General features: G+C 35.9%; 4 protein-coding genes across 5 annotated transcripts in view; 2 read left to right on the top strand and 2 right to left on the bottom strand.

Annotated features, from left to right (window-relative positions):
- Window positions 1-19266, top strand: part of LOC125830450 (methylecgonone reductase-like) — a 160614-nt gene that overhangs the window by 124202 nt on the left and 17146 nt on the right. The gene's annotated exons all lie outside the window — the stretch shown is intronic.
- On the top strand, window positions 1274-2761 carry LOC125830340 (uncharacterized). The gene is made up of 4 exons (XM_049509532.1): window positions 1274-1292; window positions 1410-1639; window positions 1990-2426; window positions 2512-2761. The coding sequence occupies exons 1-4, from the start codon at window positions 1274-1276 to the stop codon at window positions 2759-2761; spliced, it is 936 nt and encodes a 311-aa protein (XP_049365489.1).
- The window catches only part of LOC125830410 (uncharacterized), a 34337-nt gene continuing 22233 nt past the window's right edge, over window positions 7163-19266 (bottom strand). Inside the window, exon 5 of the mRNA XM_049509603.1 lies at window positions 7163-7294. The gene's annotated coding sequence lies outside the window, so the exon portion shown is untranslated. The remainder of the gene's footprint in view (window positions 7295-19266) is intronic.
- Window positions 7296-9665, bottom strand: LOC125830460 (uncharacterized). The gene is made up of 4 exons (XM_049509658.1): window positions 8811-9665; window positions 8571-8726; window positions 7547-7801; window positions 7296-7436 (listed from the first exon to the last, which is right to left on the bottom strand). Exons 1-4 carry the CDS (start codon window positions 9663-9665, stop codon window positions 7296-7298), a joined length of 1407 nt encoding a protein of 468 aa, XP_049365615.1.

Below are 19266 nucleotides of genomic sequence, written 5' to 3'. Positions count from 1 at the left end.
GAAAGAGCAGTTGAAAGATCTCCTAGATAAGGGTTTCATTCGACCAAGTGTCTCACCTTGGGGCGCTCCGGTCTTGTTTGTGAGAAAGAAAGATGGTTCCCTTAGAATGTGTATAGACTACCGCCAGTTGAATAAGGTTACCATCAAGAATAAGTACCCTCTTCCAAGGATTGATGATCTTTTCGATCAGCTTCAGGGTGCCACTTGTTTTTCGAAGATTGACCTCAGATCAGGCTATCACCAGTTAAGAGTAAGGGAATGTGATATTCCAAAGACAGCATTCAGGACTAGATATGGTCATTACGAGTTTTTAGTCATGTCCTTTGGTTTGACCAATGCACCGACAGCTTTCATGGACGTGATGAATAGAGTCTTCAAACATTATTTAAATATGTTTGTTATCGTCTTCATTGATGACATACTAATCTATTCAAGGAATGAAAAAGATCATGCTAGTCATCTCAAAATAGTTCTTCAGACTTTGAAAGATAAAGAGTTGTATGTCAAGTTCTCTAAGTGTGAGTTTTGGCTTGAGTCCATGGCATTCCTAGGCCACATTGTGTCTGTTTATGGAATTAAAGTTGATACTCAGAAAATTGAGGCAGTGCAGAATTGGCCTAGATCCAATTCTCCAACTGAAATTAGGAGTTTCTTGGGTTTGGCTGGCTATTATAGAAGGTTTGCAGAGGGGTTCTCGTCTATTGCATCTCCTTTGACTAGGTTGACTCAGAAGACAGTGAAATTTCAATGGTCTGAAGCTTGTGAGAAAAGCTTTCAGGAATTGAAAAAGAGGTTGATTACTGTTCCAGTTTTGACGTTACCAGAAGGTACTCTCGGTTTTGTGGTGTATTGTGATGCATCTAGAGTTGGTTTGGGTTGTGTCTTAATGCAGAATGGCAAGGTTATAGCTTATGCCTCCAGACAGTTGAAGGTTCATGAGAAAAATTACCCAATCCATGACTTAGAGTTAGCTGCCGTAGTATTTGCCTTGAAGATATGGCGTCATTACTTGTATGGTGTGCATGTTGATGTGTTTACTGATCACAAGAATTTTCAATATGTGTTCACTCAGAAAGAGCTTAATCTTAGGCAGAGGAGGTGGTTATAATTACTCAAGGATTATGACCTGAGTATTCTTTACCACCCAGGTAAGGCTAATGTTGTTGCTGATTCTTTAAGCAGGTTGTCTATGGGTAGCACCGCCTATATTGAAGAAGGGAAGAGAGAGTTTGCAAAAGATGTGCACAGACTGGCACGCCTGGGAGTCAGACTTATGGATTCCACAGAAGAAGGTATAGCGGTGACGAACGGGGCCGAGTCATCATTAGTGGCAGAAGTGAAAGAGAAATAAGACCAAGATCCCATTTTGCTTGAGTTGAAGGCAAATGTTCAAAAGCAGAAAGTATAAGCTTTTGAACAAGGGGGAGATGGTGTTTTGAGATATCAAGGTAGATTGTGTGTACCTATGATGGATGGACTCCAAGAGAAGATTATGGTGGAAGCTCATAGCTCCAGATATTCCATTCATCCGGGTTCCACAAAGATGTATCGTCATTTGAGAGAAGTTTATTTGTGGAATAGCATGAAGAAAGGCATTGCTGAATTTGTTGTTAAGTGTCCAAATTGCCAGCAAGTGAAAGTTGAACACCAAAGGCCCGATGGTTTGGCACAGAGGATAGAACTTCCGGAATGGAAGTGGGAGATGATCAATATGAATTTCATCACAGGGTTGCCAAGGTCTCGTAGACAACATGATTCTATTTGGGTAATTGTCGACAAAATGACAAAGTTAGCCCATTTTCTACCAGTAAAGACTACCCATTCAGCAGAAGATTATGCCAAGTTATATATCAAGGAGATAGTGAGACTTCATGGAGTCCAGTCTCCATTATTTCAGATAGAGGTGCACAGTTTACTGCATAGTTCTAGAAATCTTTTCAGAAAGGCTTGGATTCAAATGTGAACTTAAGTACTGCCTTTCATCTTCAGACGGATGGGCAAGCAGAGCGCACTATTCAGAATTTAGAAGATATGTTGAGGGCTTGTGTGATCGATTTCAAAGGTAATTGGGATGATCACTTACCTCTCATTGAGTTTGCCTACAACAACAGTTATCACTCTAGCATCCACATGGCTTCATATGAAGCTTTTTATGGGAGAAGATGTAGATCTCCTATTGGATGGTTTAAAGTTGGTGAAGCACAGTTGATAGGACCAGATTTAGTTCACCAAGCTATGGAGAAGGTGAAAGTGATTCAAGAGAGGTTGAAGACGGCACAGAGTCGCCAGAAATCCTACACTGATGTTAGGAGAAGGGCGTTAGAGTTTGAAGTAGACGATTGGGTATATTTGAAAGTCTCACCCATGAAAGGGATTATGAGGTTTGGTAAGAAGGGTAAACTCTGTCCCCGGTATATTGGACCTTAACGCATAGCCAAGATAATTTGCAATGTTGCTTATGAGTTAGAGCTACCACAGGAACTAGCAGTGGTTCATCCGGTATTCCACATCTCCATGTTGCATAGGTGATCCTTCATTGATCCTACCAACTGAAAGTATTAGGATCAAGGATAACTTATCTTATGGGGAGATTCCTGTTCAGATTTTAGATCGCCAAGTTCGTAGATTTAGAACGAAAGATGTAGCATCAGTCAAGGTCCTTTGGAGGAACCAATTTGTTGAGGAAACTACTTGGGAAGCTGAAGAGGACATGAAGAAGAGATATCCACGTCTCTTTGAATCCGGGGAAAATGCAAATTAAGGTATCAATTTCCTTTTTAGTGCTCTTTAACTTATAATGAGCATGTTGTTGTTGTTTGTTGGGTGTTTGAGTTGATGTCACACCCTTAGCCTAACAAGATTAATCTCATTCGAGGATGAATGTTCCCAAGGGGGAGATATTGTAACATCCGGCAATTTGAAATATCTATGAAGAGGCTTAGAAGTGGAATAATCATTCTTGGAAAGAATTCAAAAATCTGGAAATTTGTTAAGTATGGAAAAAAATGAGTTTTTGGCCAATAATAAATCCTAGCTCAGGATGAATTAGGTGTAGTTCCAGTTATGTTTGCGAAGCTCGTGGAATGATCTTTCCAACGCCACCGAGTTTGCTCAATTCCGAGTTCGTATAAGTGAGTTATGTCATTTGGAAGTTGGGCAGTTGGCAGGGAAATTTGTCCGAAAATTTTAAGGGTATTTTGGTCTTTTCCCTAACCAATTCTTTTGGTTATATTAGTGTGTTAGACTGATTATTTTGATCAGTTCTTCCTTTTTTAAAAGAGTGAGAGTGAGGGTTTGTGAGTGAAGAGGAGAAGAAGAGGAGAAAGAGAAGATCAAGCAAGGTTTCATCAAAGATCGTTGTGGATATCGTCGGGGGTGATCCCTACTAGGTATGTGAGTTCATAGTGTTGGGTTGGCTCTTTCCCCACCCGCCAAACTTATTTTATTTCCGAGAAAAGTTGTTGGTTGTGTTGTTGAAGTTCTTGTTGGTTTAGTACATGATTTGGTTGTGTTTTGAGATGAATCTCTTGTATGTTGAGGGATTTTATGATTCTTAGTGTTTGGAGTTGAAACCCTTGAAGTTAGGGTGGTTTAGAGTTGGACAAAGGAGGAAGAAAAGTCGAGTTTTCGGGGAAAAGGGGTGGCGTGTCGCGCCTGCCAGCGTGCCCCAAAAGGGACTCTGAAGTCTAGCCCTTGGGGTGGCGCGCCTAGCAGAGCTCCAGCAGGCCCCTTCTGAGCTTTGTGGTCTGGCGCCCCGCGCCTCTCAGAGCGCCAAGGACGCAAACCTTTCCCATTCTTTCCCCACTTTTTCATGCATGTTCCTTGGCATTGTATCTATGTTTCATAGTTGTTTCCAACACTCCAAGGTACGTCTAAACGTCAAGAACTTATCCATAAACGTGTGATCATATACCTTGAATCCATAATCCAATTCAAGGCAAGTTCGGATCAAAGTCAAGTGAAGTTAGAAGTCAAGTCTAGAAGTTAAGAAGTAAGTCAAAGCAAATCTTCAAAGTTTTTCAAGAGTCTTTGTTGAACATTTTAACTTCATTTTAAGGCTCAAGTTTCAAGTTGAGTAAAAAGTATAGAGTTTCAAGTTAAGACACGAGTATAGAGTTGAGTTCATTTCTCAAAAGTATTAGGGAACTAAGTATTTCCCCAAAGAAGCTTATAAATGTTTTCACATTTGAGTAAGAGAGGAACTATGATTCCAAAAGAGCCTTTGGGCTAGTTTTCAAGAAAAGGGAACATCGATTCCAAGTGAGCCTTTGGGCTAGATTTTGAGCAATTATCTCAAACTAAAGAAAGATGTGTTTTAAATACTTATGAGCCAAAGTATTTTTGGGAGTAGTATTGAGCACCGAGTTGGGGACACGAGTTCATATTAACTCAACTCTCCATGAGCCAACATACTTGACGGGTCATTCTTTTAGATGATCACGTAAGATTAAGCTAGTGGATCCACTAAGTTAAAGTAAGGTCCTATATCACGGCTAGGTATAGGATGGTCCTTGGGCAACGTGAGGTAAAACGTTGTATCACCACTAAGGCTCATAGTAGTGGTTGTCGGTTAAAGAATCTCCCACTAAAGTTATATTACTTTTATATAAGTAAAGTTGAGTTTGTTATTGTTTTATCATTAACGAGCTAAGTTGTTTACACTGTTTTACAAACTTTATATATTGCATGTGTCTTATTGCTTTATATATTGAGTTCAGTTATTCATGAGTCGAACAGAGCCAAGATAAGTGTTCTCTTGCACTCTTTTCAAGCTTAAGTTGTGGTTTAGCATTTCCAGCTCGCATACTCGTACATTCAATGTACTGATGCCAGTTGGCCTGCATCTTATGACGATGCAGACGCTGGTACCCAGGATCAACATCCAGCACGCCGTTGATCCAGCTGAGCACTCTAGAGTCAGTGGTGAGCCTCCTTGTTTTCCGGAGGACTCTGTTATTTTGTGTTCTTAGTTTTGTTTGTTTAGGATGTTGCGGGGCCTATCCCAACATCCATCTCAGTATTTTAGAGGCTTCATAGACAGTCAGTTAGTTAGTTAGTTTTGAGTCTCTCATCTATGTATATATGTAAATATTCTATTTTGGGACTCGAGTTGCCTTTTTGGCCAGATTTTATCAGTTAAGTTATTTTATGTCCTTGCATTGCATGGAGTTATTCTGTCGAGTTAGGTTTCCGCTAAGTTAAGAAAGTCAGGCCAAGGGTTTGCTTGGGGCCAGCAATGATCTTCGAGTGCCGGCCACATCCAGGGTGTAGTCTTGGGGCGTGACACTTTCGTCTCTCGAGTCCTTATTGCCCTGACCCTAAGGCTGTCCTCGAAAGGAGGTTAGTGAAAAAGGGCAACAAAGTTGTTGGCCAAGTCTTGCTAAAATGGTTTAGTATTGATGTTAATCAGGCTACTTGGGAATTTATATCCGAGTTGAAAAGCACATATTCTCTCCATTTCATCCTTGAGGTCAAGGATCATCTTCAGCAGGGGGTGTTAATATAAGTCTAACACTGAACTAGCCTAGGTGAGTTGGGAAGTTAGTTAAGTGATGTAGCAAGTTAGTTAGAAGTAGTTGCAGTTGTCAGACTATAGCAGTTAGATTTTCAGATTTCATCTACTAGTTTCATTTCCTTAAATATAGCCAATACATATAATTGGATTCATTCATGAAATAATATTTGATTTTCTCTTACTCTTCTGCATTCAATCCAACCTCAATTCTCGGTTATAAGCCTGATTTGGCTATCATCTTCTTCGAGTCATCTCCTAGATTAGCTAATTCCATTACAGATTGCTTAATTGCATCACAAAACTCTTCTAAAAAGGATTAGATAGGTTGTTTCCCCCATCGTAGGAATGACAATTGGGAGGGGCAAGCCTTGACCAGCTAAGATTTTGACCACCCTACCTTTCTCCGTTTAATATTTTCCAAAATATTACCCTACTCTACTCTACCCTACCCTAACGTGCCGTGCTAAACACTGCCCCAGAAAAATTTCTTAAATAACAAACATTAGGCCTTAAATAGGATTCTTAGCTACACTTTCACTAATTACAATTCGCAGGTACACTTTGATTTGCTACACATTTGTATTTTTGTTGTATTTTTTCACAAATTTCGGAGAAGAAAAAAATACAAATACAATATCAAAATGAATACTTATTAGGAGGAGAGAGGCAAGCGAGATTGAGAGAGATACGAGTGTAATCGAGAGAGGAAGGAGAGGGGATGAATACTTGTTGTATTCATTGCATCACGAATACAATTAATACATAATACAAATATAGTTGATACAAAACACAAATATAGGTTTTCAAATACAATTGATATAAAATTCAAATCTTTCACCTATATTTGATTGGATTTAATTGATACATAATACATTTGAAAGAGAGGATGAATGCATATTGTATTCGTATGAATGCATATTATATTCGTTGTATCACGAATACAATTGATACATATTACAAAATAGTTTTTCGAATACAATTGATATAAAATACAAAGTATTCACCTATATGTGATTGAATACAATTGATACATAATATATTTAAATGAATTTCTTTTTTTTAGAGAGAGAAAAATTTGCTATAAAATCCTACATATAGCTACGAATTGTAATATTTTATCATAAATATAAATCACATGTTTGCGTTGTTGCATAATTTTCCCTTTTAAAAACTGCTTTTGACTTTATTATATTTAATCCTAATTCAATAATTTAGCGGAATTCAAGATCTGTTTTATTACTATACTTAGAAAGGCCAAAGTAACATCTTTGGAATAAATTATTCTTTCTTGTTATTTCACGGCAACAGGTTCTCTTGGAAATAAATTAATTCTTTCACTCCAAAAGTAAGATGTCAACTAACCAAATTGTTTGGCTTTTGAGATGTTCAGATTGAAAATTAAATTTGAACTTATTTACTTTTAGAAGTAGGAAGCCTACTTATAAGTTAAAAGAATATTTTTGCTAGATAATATCTATCTAATTAAATGCTAATTAACTATTCAACTTCGTAAATTCAGATAATATATTGTCATCTTAACATTGACAAACATGTCACTATACAAAGATCAAAAGATAGATCATTCACAAGCACTTGTACTATCATTTACTCAAAGTTTAATTTTAATAATATCGATATTATTTTGCAAAATCTTATAATTCATGACTTGACATACAAGTGCAACACATGTGTCGAGGAACTAGTCCACGAAAAGAAGGGAGATCATAACTTGCATTTTGTGTACTACACTAGGGACCAGAGTCACCAGAGGGAAAGAACCTCACAGCTGTATTGACTCATAGCCTTGCTGATCCCTTTGATTCCGACGTTGATAAATAACAGCAGCACCAACAAGTAGTGCAATTCCAAACAGTGCTGCCAAGGCTCCAATAGCATTCTGCAATATTACAATCTCATCTGTCTGCAATAGTGAAGAAGAAACAAGTTCAGAAATATATGATCTTGTGTAGACTTAAGTAGGAAATTCACTACTCTGAATCTCGAAAACTTTTAATGCGTCAAAGATCTTACTTCATCTGTGGAATGTAGGATAGAATTAGGCTTCGGTGATGGTTCAGCAACCAAGAGATGGAACAACCCCATCACTCCCGTATGCCTCTGGGCATTGCTATAGTTTGATAGTAAAGTTACAGTCTCCCCTTCCGAGATCTTGATAGAGCCAGGTCTAGGATAACAACTAGACATACCGACAATGTATCCAGCTTCATTTCCTGGTTCCTTTCCTTCCCCATAGATTGGAAGAGATGAGCATATGACACGTCCATCCTAGACCAAAGCAGCGGAAACAGAGAAGAAGAAATTAAGAAATAACCAACACCAAACACCAATGAACAAGGTGCTCCACAAATCAGAACAAGTAAATCTGCTCAGCTAATCATGATGACAATTGAGACTAATATGCTATACAAACACGCAACAACTATTATGACTGCTTTACTACCCGATAGCCATGTCATTATACACTAGCTTATCTTCCTGACTTCCCACACAAGTACTGAACTTACACTTATGTACTTACAAAACTAAAGCAGTTAACTATCAAGAAACAATATTATCTCCTATAAAATGATGCAGTTCATCGAGGGGCCACTATATTAACTAAGCAGACAATATAACACGGACATTAATTGTCTCAAAGGGAAGGAGGCTCCATTCAGTATAATAAAAAAACATCAAGCTTTCTGCAGTTAATTGAAGATAAACTGAAATGTTACCATACTGGGACATAACAGTTTGAATCAACAAAATAATCTTCTGAAGTATGAAAATCATGTCAAATGAACGCTAACAACACTTCTCTTTTATTGGATGTTAAGAGAACGAGATTAGATATGGATTCAATCAAACTGGTCTTGAAAGTCGTGGCATACATAACCAGTGTTAAGATGACAAGTATAATTAAAAGAAAAAGTTTATTGTACAAAAATCTTTGTTTTTATCAGTGAGTTAATCGTTTGAAAACATGTAAGATACAAGTAATCCAGATTGTAAGCAGAACATAACCAAAGAAACAAAATATAATAGCTCAGAGTACCTCTCCATGGAGTGTCATACCAGTCCCTCCTGTATGTTGATGAGCAACTCCATAGATGACATCTCCGCCGCTAGGAAAAGTTACAATTATCTTCTTTGTATGAGTGCAATTGACATTTGCAACAGCTGATGAACATGACTCCACTAAATATTCAAACTGAAGTAAAAGAAATTACCTGAATATTAGTAAAGAGTTAAAAATGATTTGAGTTATGAGCTAAATTATCATTTTCTCTCACACCTGGCAGTGATGTCTTGCCACAGCGGCAGTCGATTTTTCTGGCTTTTTCCATGTATCAGTTATATCAAGTATGTAAATTTTTACAGGCACGATGGAGGGATCCCAATCAATATACTTCACTGTGTACTTCAGGTACAGGCTTCTCTTTGATCCTTGGAATCCGTCTTTCACCCTGCATCTTGTTTCATCGTAACAACATCTCAACCCTCCAATGTAATCTGGCTCTATAACTCGGTCATGCTCGTCCTTGGTAACATTATAAAGATCACACCTGCATTCAGTACATCCCAATCTATCTTCCGCACCTCGTGTATCAATTGCATGTACATTGAGCAACCATTTCTCCTCGTATCCAGAAGGTACTTCGACTGGATTACCAACTTCTATTCCATAAGGATCTGGAACATAGGTGATTGTTTTTCGCGTCTCTGACCCAAGGCCAAAATATTGAGAAAGGCCTTCATCACATATCCCTGAGTTTCTCTTGACAATAAAATCTGATTGGTGGAACCCCAAATCATCATGGTACTTTGTTACTTCCACACCTTTTCGATTATAATATCTTATAACAACCCAGTGGTGAAGATATGTCTCGTAAAGGGGTACACGATTCCCTGCCTCATCAACTACTTCGGCATCGAAATTTTTGATAGCAATGTGGCCTTTTGGGAAGCTAATGTTGTAGTAAAACTTGTTAGAGACAGATCCAGGTTCCAGCACAAACGCTGGAGATAGAAAGACACCAGATTTCACACCGTTTTCTTCTGTTGCTTGAGATTGTGAACTTGAATCAACTGTTATTAGCAGTAAGATGGAGACAAGTGAAAACAACTGGTAATTTGAAGAGGCTGACATTTTTTTCTCTCTTTCTAACTTCACTTGATGCTACTGTATCTGTTGACAACAGTATAGTCAGGCAATCAACAACCCATAAATATATATGAAAAAACATTATTTTTTTCGTATAAAAAAATATTATGTTTATTACTCCATCCCACCCTACCCAGTACACCAACCTCTCAAGTCTCACCTAACTACCCGCCCATTCAGAATTAGTAACTTTTTTCCGGGGGTGGGGCAGGATAGGGGTGGAGATGGGGTAAGAAATTTTTTTATTTTAGAAGAAATTTTAATTGGAGTGAGGAAGTTGGGTAGGCGATTGTGTGAAATAAGAATATCTTTTTTTAAAAAAATTGGGGGTGGAGGTGGGGGGGAGGGAGGGGTGGGTGAGTGATGGGGTTGGGGTTCTGCGTAGGGGATAGGTAGAGTAAGAATATTTTTAAAAAAAAGTTATTTTCTCTTTTTTTTTTAGTTATTAAATTTTAGCATTTATTTATTTAAATGTTTTTTTATATAAAAAAAAAACTATATTATATTTACGTGAACATGATATCAGCAGAGAATTTCGCATATATGCATAGGTGAATGGCATGTTACTTAATCAAGTAGAGGCATATTGTTTTTAAGATTGTCAATAATTGGGAGACTAAAATAATAATTTAGTCAATTTTAAAAGTATTTTCAATATTTATCTCTAAAATCACTAATATAAAATTTGGGGAAAAACAAATTAATATGCAGATTTATTGTCGAACAAAGAATAAAAACAAGTTGAAGATTTATTAATATATGTAGTCGCGCCATATGAAATGGAATTTATTCTTCTAGATAATTTAAGTCATGTAGCGTATAAAAGACTTAAAGTTTATTTAGCATTTTTCAATGTATCAAAAAAGAAACACTCGTCCATTTCATGGCTTTGTTCGATTTTAAGTCATATAGAGTAAGGGCATATATGCTCTAGTTTTTGAACGGCAGGGGCATCAATGTCTCAAAACTATAACGGTGAATATCTGCATTCCATTTACGATAGTTTGGATATATTTGTCCTTTTTCCCTAAAATGAATAACAGGCATGACACGATATGACAACCACAAATGGCCGGTAAATGCTTTCACACATGAGAAATTATTATTTTATTACTTTTTATTTTATATTATTTCACACCTGTGAAACTATGTTATTAGTATAAGAGAAAATACATAATTACCCTATTTAACTATGACACTTTTTTTAAAAAGACACTCAAACTTTATAAGGGTCCTAGTACCCCACTAAATAATTTAAAAGTGATATAAATATTTCATTTTTCAGTTAATCCCACTTATAAAAAAGAAGGTGTAAGCACGCACCAATTATTGTTTGCCACCTGTCAATTTTATATAATTTTCTAATCTTTGTTTTTATTTATGTTTCTTTTTTTTTAATTCTTTATTTTTTCTTTCTTCTCCAATTATGCTTAACCCCATCGTTGGTCTTCTTCGTCTTGTGAAGTGGCCGCCATTGCTACAACACCATTTACAACACTAAATCAAAATCAAACAGGAAAATCAATTTCGTTTTCAAAATCAATTTTTTTCAAATTAAAATTTCTGTCAAAGTCTTCTTTTTATGTGTGTTTGCCTTTGGATTTTGCTCTAAATTAATCTGGGTTGTAGTTGGAAAAAATGAAAATTCTCTCTCCGAATGCAGATGAGATTATTTTTGCTTGGTCTTAACAGGATTTCAACCCTCGTAAATTGATCAGGGGTTAATTGAAATAACGCCGACGATTCTATCTTCGAAGTCGCCATCATCTTCCCGGAGATTCTCACACCAGCCGGTCAAGAAGGAGGAGAAGAAATCTGAGGATGAACAACAAATCTGTTGTTGCTTCCGTTATCAATGGAATTTTTTTGTCAGTGAAAAGGCATCTTTTTTTATGTACTGAGATTGTGTTATTTAGTTACAATTAAATCTCTCTGCTGAAATCCAACCTAAATGAAAAATGAAAAGAGAGCAAAAAATAAATAAAAATTCAAGCTCTCCTTCAATGGTGAAGCTCAGGAAGGAGAAGAAAGAAAAAAAAATTAACAATAAAATAAAAGATTATTTATATGGTTAATAAAAAATATTGCAAGTTTAATCTTACTTTTTCTGGTTTCCACGCTCTTTAGGTGAGTGATATACACTCTCTCTATAAAATATCAAAAAATGGTTCAATAATTTCACATTAATCTAGTTAAGGGGTGTATTAGGACCCCCGCAAAGTTTGAGTGTCTTTTTCAAAAATAGGTCTTACTTTAATGGGGTAATTATTATTTTCTCTTAGTATAATATTAATATCCCAAAGTCATTATCAACCACCTCACCATTAGGTATAATACATAAATATATTTATTAATTTGACATCAGTTTATATTTATGTCCTTTAATTTTGGTGTGCATGCATACAATTAAATTTGTATAAATTTAAATAAATAGACATATAAATCTTATGTGGCAATTTGTGTCCTAAGAGGTAGGCTACATATATTATGTCATGTAGGACTCATGTTTCTACTTATTCAATTGTGTGCATGTTTAATTGTTTATTTGTGTGCACCTAAAGATGAAGGACATAAAGTGAAATAAGATAAAGTTAAAGTGCACATTTATGTATTATGCCTAAATACTTGAAGGGAGGCATATTAATACACCGATTTATTGTCGAACAAAGAACAAAAACAAGTTGAAGATTCATAAATATGGAGTTTATTCTTGCGGATAACTTAAGTCATGTAGCTTATTTTCGAGTTTATTTAGCATTTTTCAATGTATCAAAAACAAAATTTGTCCATTTTTAATTTATATTTTTTTCATTATTTTCTTCTTTGACAGAGAAATGAAAAATAGAAAAACCACAAGTATATATTGTCAAAAAATGAAATGGTGAGTATAAGTCAAGATTAAATACGTCCTCTGTCCACTTTTAATTGTCACGTTACGTTTTTTGAAAGTCAATTTGATTAATTTTCAAAGTTAAATTAGATTATATTAATTCAATATTTCAAACAAAAAATTTAGATATTCAAAAACTATACGAAAAGTACTATACATTCTAATTTTCGCATATCAATATGATAAAAATACATCTAAAATGTTAATCAAAGTTATTATCGTTTGCATCTAAAAAAAGAAATTATGACAATTAAAAATGGACGGAGGTAGTACCAAATATCATTAATTTCCTTCATTATCAATACAAATGGCCTTGCTGAGTCATTAAGGCAATTTACTTTGATAATTCTGGAGAATTCACATCCCAAGCTTTTGATAATTATTGCTTATTAATAGGGATAAAAGTTGAACATCTTATAGCTCATGCTCATACTTAAAATGGCCTTGCTGAGTCATTTATTAAGCGCTTACAATTGATAGCAAGACCTCTACTTATGAAAACTAAGTTGCCCAGTACTGTTTGGGGTCATGCTATCTTACATGCAGCATCACTTGTTCGTCTCAGACCGACTCATTATAATAAATATTCTTCGTCACAATTGGTATTTGGTCATGAACCAAATATTGCTCATCTACGAATTTTTGTATGCGTTGTATATGTGCCAGTAGCACCACCTCAGCGCACTAAGATGGACCCCCAAAGAAGGCTAGGCATATATGTTGGGTTCGATTCACCCTCCATAATTGGCTACCTTGAGCCATTGACAGGAGATTTATTCACTGCAAGATTTGCAGATTGTTGATTTGATGAAACAAGTTTTCCGCAATTACGGGGAGAGAAAAAGGAACTTGAAAATGAAATTGCTTGGAAAGCTTCATCATTATCTCATTGTGATCCACGTTCCCCTATGCGTGAACATGAGGTCCAGAAGATCATCCATTTGCAAAACATAGCAAATCAAAATGCCAGACGCATTTACTGCTTTGAAAAGGATAACAAAGTCACATATTCCTGCAGTAAATGTGCCTATCCGGATTGACGTCCCAAAAAGACCATCTACAAGTGGCATGGCTTCTGAATCACAAACACGCCTGAAGCGTGGTAGACCATTGGGTTCAAAGGATAAAAGTCCTAGAAAAAGAAGTACAAAAAAAGACACTACAAAAGAATCCCACAAAGAGATTTAAGATCTGATTAATCTTGATATTCCTGAAGAGATCAGTGAACCCGAGACTCAAGTGAATGAAGAACTTTCAATAAGTTCTACAGGTGATGGGATAAATTTAGATCGATCAAAAATCATATTGGATAATGTTTTCGTATATGATGTTACACTTAACATTATGCAAGACAGTGAGGATCTTGAGCCCTTATCTGTCGAAGAATGTCGATGAAGATGTGATTGGCCGAAATGGCAAGAGGCAATTCATTCAGAATTAGACTCACTTGCTAAACGTGAGGTTTTTGGACCTGTAGTCCAAACCCCAAATGATGTAAAATCGGTTGGCTATAAATGGGTCTTTGTACGAAAAAGAAATGAGAGAAATGAAATTGTAAGATACAAGGCACGCCTTGTTGCACAAGGATTCTCTCAACGACCCAGTATCAACTATGAAGAAACATATTTACCGATTATGGATGCAATAACTTTTCGATATCTCATCGATTTAGGTGTACATGAAAATCTTGAAATATATCTGATGGATGTAGTTACAGCTTATCTTTACGGTTCACTTGATAATGAAATTTATATGAAAGTTCCGGAAGGACTTAAAATGTCTGAAGCATATAGTTCAAAATCTCGGGAAATGTGCTCAATTAGATTACAAAAGTCATTATATGGCTTAAAACAATCAGGGTGCATGTGGTATAATCGCCTCAGTGAGTACTTGATAAAACAAGATTATATAAACAATGTCATTTGTCCTTGTATTTTTATTAAGAAAACATTGGGGTTTGTTATTCTTACTGTTTATGTTGATGACATTAATCTCATTGGAACTCCATAAGAGGTCCAAAAGGCAATTGAATATCTAAAGAAAGAATTTGAGATGAAAGACCTTGGAAAGACAAAACTTTGTCTTGGTCTACAAATTGAACATTTAGCAGACGGGGTCTTTATCCATCAATTTGCCTATACTGAGAAAATCTTGAAACGATTTTACATGGACAAAGCACATCCATCAAGTACTCCAATGGTTATCCGATCACTTGAAGTGAGTGAAGATCCATTCCGACCTCAAGAAGAGAATGATGAACCTTTTGGTCCTGAAGTACCTTATCTTAGTGCAATTGGTGCACTTATGTATCTTGCTAATGCTACGAAACCTGACATAGAGTTTTCTGTTAATTTGTTAGCAAGATATAGTTCTTCCCCTACACGAAGACATTGGAATGGAGTTAAACATATATTGCGATATCTAAAGGGGACTAGTGATATGGGTCTGTTTTATACTAACAAAGATAGTGCAAATCTTGTTGGTTATGCAGATGTAGGTTATTCATCTGACTCACATAAAACTTGATCTCAAACAGGCTATCTGTTCACATACGAAAGTACTGCTATATCATGGCGATCTACAAAGCAGTCGATTATCGCTACTTCTTCAATCATGCTGAGATAATAGCCATTCATGAAGCAAGTAGAGAATGTGTATGGTTGAGATCAGTGATACATTTCATCAAAGAAAGATGTGGTTTAAAGTGTGATATCAAGGTACCCACAGTGCTCTTTGAAGACAATGTTGCATGCATAACTCAATTAAGAGGAGGCTTCATAAAAGGAGATAGAACGAAGCACATTTCACCAAAATTATTCTTCACACATGATCTCCAAAAGATGGTGATATTGATAGACAACAAATCCGTTCAAGTGATAATCCAGCAGATTTATTCACCAAATATTTACCAGCCTCAACTCTTGAGAAAATGGTACACAAAATTGGAATGCGAAGACTTAACAATATAAATCGTGGTCTTCATCAGGGGGTGTAGAATACGCGTTGTACTCTTTTTTCCTTAGTCTAGGTTTTATCCCATTGGGTTTTCCTAGCAAGGTTTCTAATGAGGCAACAAGCAAATGCGTATTTAAAGATATATGTACTCATTTTCCTTCCCTATAGTTTCTTTAGTTAGGCATAGACATCCAAGGGGGAGTGTTGTGAACGTGTGGATGTCACAATATGGTATGTGGATAGTATGTGTATTGGAGTGTTGAGATTGTGGAAATTGTGCACAACTTGTGCAAAGTAGTGGATGGCTTGTGTCATCCATTCACTGCCCAATTTACATTTCCTATATAAAGGCTTTGTACTTCATTTGAATGAGATAACGAAAAGGAATAAATACAGTACATTACTCTCTCTATTGTTCTTCTTTTTAGTGTGTTAATTTTAGTTAGTTACTTTATAACAGTTACCAGGATTTGACAATTTTATGATTTTAAAGTACTTTTAAGTGGACGTTCTGTTTTCTTTTATTTGGAATATTTGAAGTTGGAGTTGTGTTTGATAAATCAAATTTGCTCTAAAATAATAATATTTCTCAAATAGATAGTCATAATTAGGGGTGTACAAAACCGAACCAAACCGCAAATCGAGTCAAATCAGAACAAAAACCCGACTAGTGGTTTGGTTTGACTTGGTTTGGTATTTGAAAAAAAAACCCGACTATATTTGGGTTGGTTTGGTTTCAACTAAAAAAAAATAATCCGAGACCAAACCAACCCGACATTATATATATAATTTAAAATTTTATTTTATACGTAAAAATATTTACTTTGATATAATTTTTAAATATTTCTTATACTTTTTCATAATTTTTATCTTTTAATATATTATTAAATGTTTGAAAGTTAGAATTCTTAATGGTCCAATAAAGATTATAGTTCATAGATGGTGGTAATTATAATAAAGCTTAAATCAATATCAAATTAATACTAATGCAAAAAGGAAATCAATTCAACACTAAGATGACAATAATATTGAATATTTGTTCTTTAGTTTTACATAGGTTTAGACAATTAAAGTACATAATTTAATTTTAATTTCCTTTAATAATTAGTCATGTAACTAATGCTTATTAAACTTATTTTAGCATGATTTAGTACTTTTAAATTATGATCATTGTCATTATTACTTATTAATTTGCAATTTTTTTTACGCGATTTTATTATTATCTTTTTGTTGGATATTTTAGTGTCATTAATCATATCATATTTTGTGTTATTTTTGTAAGAAACATCTTAGATAGTTGTATTTTGGTATAACGTCTGGATACACTCTAACCCTCCCCTAACCCCACTTGTAGGACTATACTGGTGATGTTGTTGTTGATACATAACACTAGTTATGTATGCCAAAACTTGCAAGACCAGATTGATCGAATCCATATATCTAATCTCGTTCTCTTAACATCAGATAAAAGAAGTGTTGTTAGCATTTATTTGACATGATTATTTTCTTAATTTCTTCTTCTCTGTTTCCGCTGCACTAGTCTAGGATGGACGTGTCATATGCTCATCTCTTCTAATCTATGGGAAAGGAAAGGAACCAAGAAATGAAGTTGGTTTCATTGTCGGGATGTCTAGTTGTTCTCCTAGACTTGGCTCTATCAAGCTTTCAGAAGAGGAGACTATAACTTTACAATCAAACTATAGCAATGATCAGAGGCATACTGGAGTGTTGGGGTTGTTCTATCTCTTGGTTGCTGAACCATCACTGAAACATAACTCTATCCTACATTCCGCAGATGGAGTAAGATCTTGGACTCATTAAAAGTTTTCCTACTTGAGTCTAAACAAGATCATATTTTCTGAACTTGTTTCTTCTTCACTACCACAGACAGGTGGAATTGTAATATTGCAAAATGTTGTTGGAGCCTTGGCAGTGTTTGGAATTGCGCTACTTGTTTGTGCTGCTGTTATTTATCAACATCAGAATACAAGGGATCATGATGGATATGAGTCTATACTGACCCGAGGTTCTCTCCAATTGATGACTTTGATCCCTAGTACGTCGGAATAAAAGGAATCAGGAAGGCTATGAGTCTAAAAAGGATCACATATCTCCCTTCTTTTTGTACACTTATGTTGTACTTGTATGTCAAGTTACTAATTACATGATTTTGTAATATAATATAAATACGGCAAGAAAAGGTCTGTAACAAGGTGATTAAAGACTATTATGAGTATTTAATCAAGTCTAAGTATTTAATCACAAAAATATATTAAAAGCAATTAGCAAGATATCAAGGAATGAATCTAGACAATAATATGAATACTTCTTTTTTAGATACTATAATCATTTTTCCCTCAAAGTCTCGACGGTAATTAAAATGTACTCAATTTTAGTCTTCAAAAAATTGAATCATTTCGACAGACTAGTGGTTAGTTGCTAACAACATCCTATCCTTACAAGGTGGGTTTATGGACAAGAGGTGAAATAATATCCCTTAGCTCTTCCAACGCTCGGGCATTCTTGTCAGTGGAACTATTAAAAGAACCCCATTTCTGCTCCAAATCCGCAGCAAACTTTGGACTAACAACACAGATGTCACGACCCAAGCCTAGGGCCTAGACGTGACCGGCGAATGGGGAACCCGAAGGAACCCCAAACAAGCCTCATAGCGTATCTTACACATCATTGGTCGCGGAAGCAATTAAAATGACCATAAGCGATAAGCATAATCAAGGGGGAAATCGGGACTAAGGGAGCAAGAAAAAAAGAAGAAGAAATGATACATAAATACCATAGATGAATCAAGCTCAAACATAATACACAACTTGTCCAACACCACCTCTAAACATAGGTACTTTAGCGGGGGCCAAGACAAACAACTGGGCTCACCCTCATAGTCAAAACATAACTAAAAGGAAAAGTCTTATACATAGCAAAAGATCATAAGCAACGTCCCCGGAATGGAGGACTCACCAATAACCTTGATAGAAAATCGTATTAGCCACGCGGAGGACGAGGGTCAAGCGGTGCTCCGGTCCCTACATGGTGACATCATGTAGGCATAGAGTATGCGTTAGTACGTTTGAATGTACTAAGTATATGGGATGCAATGCAATGCAACAAGGGATGGACATCATAGGCAAAATGCATAATCGTACCCGATAGATAGCATATTAATGAGATGATATGTATAATGATGCTTATATAAAAATCATATTTAGTAGGACATAGTATATGTGTAGTGAGTGACCATCAATATAGTATTTCCAAGGCCTACCACCCCCTTGGAGAGGCGAAAGAGGTACAAACCCCTCAATATGGTTATACGGGCCTACTACCCCCCGTACTAGGCAACCAAGGTACAAACCCCTCGATACGGTTATACGGGCCTACTACCCCCCGTACTAGGCAACCAAGGTACAAACCCCTCGATACGGTTATACGGGCCTACTACCCCCCGTACTAGGCAATCAAGGTACCAACCCCTTGATACGGTTACCCGGGCCTACAACCCCCCGAGCTAGGCTTGATCGACTCACACACTATATAGAGAAAATCATATACATGTATCCATTTCATCATCATTTCAATACTTATATAATCATCCGACTCATAGGACGTACATTGGACCTTCCATTTCATAAGAATTCTATAAATGGCATTTTATCAAACATATGGTGGGCTACTTGTTCATGTAAATAAAATCATGTGTTTCAAGAGTACTAAGTCCAACCAATT

Source organism: Solanum verrucosum, unplaced genomic scaffold (genome assembly GCF_900185275.1).
Source record: "Solanum verrucosum unplaced genomic scaffold, falcon-dt-bn FXZP01000228.1, whole genome shotgun sequence".
Classification (NCBI taxonomy): Eukaryota; Viridiplantae; Streptophyta; class Magnoliopsida; order Solanales; family Solanaceae; genus Solanum; species Solanum verrucosum.
Note: the sequence above shows the minus strand (reverse complement) of the source record. Positions and strands in the feature narration are given on the sequence as shown.